Source organism: Octopus bimaculoides, chromosome 17 (assembly GCF_001194135.2).
Source record: "Octopus bimaculoides isolate UCB-OBI-ISO-001 chromosome 17, ASM119413v2, whole genome shotgun sequence".
In the NCBI taxonomy this organism is placed as follows: domain Eukaryota; kingdom Metazoa; phylum Mollusca; class Cephalopoda; order Octopoda; family Octopodidae; genus Octopus; species Octopus bimaculoides.
In genome coordinates this window covers 6,788,289-6,791,819 of record NC_068997.1, presented here as the reverse complement: position 1 = coordinate 6,791,819, position 3,531 = coordinate 6,788,289, and the positions used below count along the sequence as shown (strand labels likewise).

Sequence of the window (3,531 nt, the reverse complement as noted above, 5' to 3'; positions counted from 1 at the left end):
ATTAGCTAACAATGAGTTCCGTTGATGAAAGCAAAATGAAAGTTCAGTCTTTTTGTTAAGGAATACAGCTGATTATTTGCAGTATGAGAAGCTTCTCACAGAGTTATTCTCTGTCCAGTAGCCGTTCTAATACCTAGAATTGCTAAAGGCGGTGAGCTGGCAGAAACGTTAGCACACCGGGCGGAATGCTTAGTGGTATTTCGTCTGTCTTTATGTTCTGAGTTCAATTTCCGCCGAGGTCGACTTTGCCTTTCATCCTTTTGGGGTCGATAAATTAAGTACCAGTTGCGTACTGGGATCGATCTAATCGACTGGCCCCTTCCCCCAAAATTTTGAGCCTTGTGCTTAGAGTAGAAACGAGTACCTAGAATTAGTACAACACCTGACAGTTATCCAACTAGTGGTTCTATCAAGTGATGCCAACTGGCTAACAGGAACGAACTTTATCCATTATCTAGTAAAATAAAAGCAATGTTACTATTTTAGAAATAAAGAACAAATAACCTCACGAAGGAACAATGATACTGCCTCTCTGTAATACTGCTTATTTTGACATTAAACCTATAATACAGATATTCAGTGTGGTCAAACCAATCAAGAATCAATTGGATATATTGGTTCTTTGAGATTGAAATATAATTTGGTTAACAAAATTATTCGTATTTTGCAGTAAATCGAGATGGGCAAGTGTTTAAACAAAGACTTTATTGTCGATGGACTTAGTGTTTGTCTTGAATTCCATGTTTAAAGATACAATCACTTTTGTAACTAGAAACCAGGAAATATATCTTAGAACGATCCACTGAACGTGAAAGAGCAAGATATAGCTATCAGATAACAAAATAAGACAGAAGAAAAATAATAAAGTAAAAAGTGAAAAGGCACACACACTTACCAGGTAGTAATCCGCTACCAAAAGTATCTACAATGGAATGAGTCTTTCCTTTGGTTACGCTGACGGAAACATTTTCTTCTTGCATACATTTGCCTTTACCACTAAAAGAAAAAGATTTTGTAAATATTTATCCAATTTGCAAAATATAGGATTCCCACAAATCGATATGAACTTCAAACTTGACTTATTTTTATCAATTCATTAAATTCCACCGAAGGAAGATAAAGAAGATGGGAAGCTACTACAACTGTGATCGTTACTCGTTGTTACCAACGCTGCCAGTGTCTTTGTCAATAATGCCATTGGTCATTACCACCAACACCACTGCCTTCACTAGTGTTGCCACAAGCACCACAACTACTACAACCTCCACTGTCAATACCACCTAACACTGCTACCATCACAATCATTACCACTGTCACTACCATCATTGGCACCGACATCGCCGCCACCAAACGCTACTACCAAAAAACACTATCAGCACCAACATCGTAATTACTAATAACACGAGATCACTACCATTACCACTGACACCATTGCCACCACTAATACCATTCTCCAGACTCCTGCTATAGAGAGAGAAAGTTACGTTCGTATTCTGTAAACGAAAGTACAAATTGAAAAAAATATATGTATTTAGTTATCCTAAACTTATGTTTTTAAGCCTAGACTAAACCATCACAACATTGATTCCAAAAATACTAAATGTTTGTTCGATTCTATTGTCATAATATATTATAAAGAATTACCGTTTTAACCATCTTTCGAAGTATTTTGCTGCGCAGACGCTCCATCCAGTGTTTCTGTCGCCCATTACACCACTTCTTCCCGTATAATTTGCACAATTGGGATGACCGTCATGAGGAATATCAATACTGAAAGCAACAACAAATATTCTTTGAAATATTAGAATACACTTTTCTTCATCTGAAGTTTTAAAAAGATTTAAAGAATTATAACAAGATTTAAAGAATTATAACAAGATTTAAAAAATTATAACAAGATTTATTAATGTCATATCTACACAGCTTCATAAGTCCAGTCTTCAGTGATTACCAGGGACCATGTCTCTCATATCACATCGACATAGAATCGAATTGTTGGTCTCTTGAAATACCGTTTGGTTGTACTTTTGTGGAGAGAAAGGTGAGAGATGAAAAGTGATAGTAAGGAGGAAGAGGGCAAGAAAGACGGAAGAAAAAAATAGATACTGAGAAGTAGAATGTGAGTGGTGAATTGGAGCTGAGTCAATGAATGTGGTCGAATAATCCAGCTTGATTTGGAGACGCGAACCAACCAGAACTACGAAACGTAAGGGGTATTTTTTAGATGAGTTTGTTGTTAAAGTAATGAATAAACTATTCTTAAAATCTCCAAGAGTCATCGCTCTGAAATATCTTTCATCGTTTAAAGCCAGCGAGGGAACCTCTAAGTGGTCTTTTGATATTATAGAAATATCAGCTAAATTTCATGTTTGGTCACAATTGAAAAGTTCCTGATCATAGGTCTACTTGACCAGGACCAGCCTAAACAGCAAGTTTTGTTTTATTACGAAGTACATACCCATGAGCTATTTCATGACTTAAAGTGTCGTAGTCTCCCCACTTGATTGATTTGGAAATTGCACATCTACCGCCACCACAAATTCCTCCAGAACCTCCAAGGCCGAGCAGGTTGCTATTTTTGCTACTGAAATAAGAATTATACTGGAACTTAATAAAAAAGAACACAATTTTCTAGGCAACATCAAAGTACACACGAGATCTGATATGTTCATCACTGAAAATTAAATTTCGTAACTAGTTATGACATGGATTTCTATCGACATGAGTTGTAAATGAATAAAACCTACGAGTTTGTGGTTCACATTTATTCTAGAAAAACTTTCTGATACGAAGAATATGGGGAAAGTTTTGCTAAACGAAGTAAGATGACAGACATTAGATAAAAGTATTCAAGTTTAGCAAAAACATTTACAGATGACATCTTTGGACTTGGATCATAAAGTTCAAATGCGTGAAGGCCTGACGCGAGAGGCAAAAACCTGAGAAGGCCAAATTTCAAATTAACCTAAAATCGGAATGTCGAAAGCTCGAGAGACTGAATATTTGAAACACCGAATTTTAGAAATATTTTGGGGCAAAATATGATAAATGGCATTAAAAAATGTATTTACGATTTTAAAAGGGAGTTTATTTGAGCGACATAGAATAACACATTTGTTTTTATATGCTACGTCAGAACCTTAAGGAGAAAATAAGAAGAAAACGGTCTTAAAAATATGTATTTAACAGTTTTAAAACGGAGTTTATTTGAGGAATCATATTTACTCTGTATTATGCTACCTCAAAATGGATATGTGGTTATGGGCTGTGATGAGCTGTGTGTTGTGGTGGAGAGGGGTGAGGCAAACAGAGGTGAAGCCAGACCGGAAGGGCCAGACCGGAAGGGTCAGATCGGAAGTGTCAGATCGGAAGTCTGCGACACGCGGTCGAAGGCTAGCACGTGGGGCCAGTGAGAAAACAGCGACGTTACGAGAAAGACGTGTTCTGATTAGGAGCGATCGTGTACCCCGCTGCGGTCGGCAAGGTAAGGTCCAACGCTTCATTCTGTCCTTTTGCTTCTTGTTGTCTTCT

General features: G+C 37.1%; 1 protein-coding gene across 1 annotated transcript in view; it reads right to left on the bottom strand.

Moving 5' to 3' along the window:
- Positions 1–3,531, bottom strand: part of LOC106872488 (A disintegrin and metalloproteinase with thrombospondin motifs 13) — a 16,573-nt gene that overhangs the window by 3,511 nt on the left and 9,531 nt on the right. The window contains exons 9-11 of the mRNA XM_014919499.2: positions 2,459–2,584; positions 1,645–1,770; positions 896–996 (exon numbers count right to left, since the gene is read on the bottom strand). Of these exons, the coding sequence (XP_014774985.2) occupies positions 896–996; positions 1,645–1,770; positions 2,459–2,584 (353 nt within the window). The remainder of the gene's footprint in view (positions 1–895; positions 997–1,644; positions 1,771–2,458; positions 2,585–3,531) is intronic.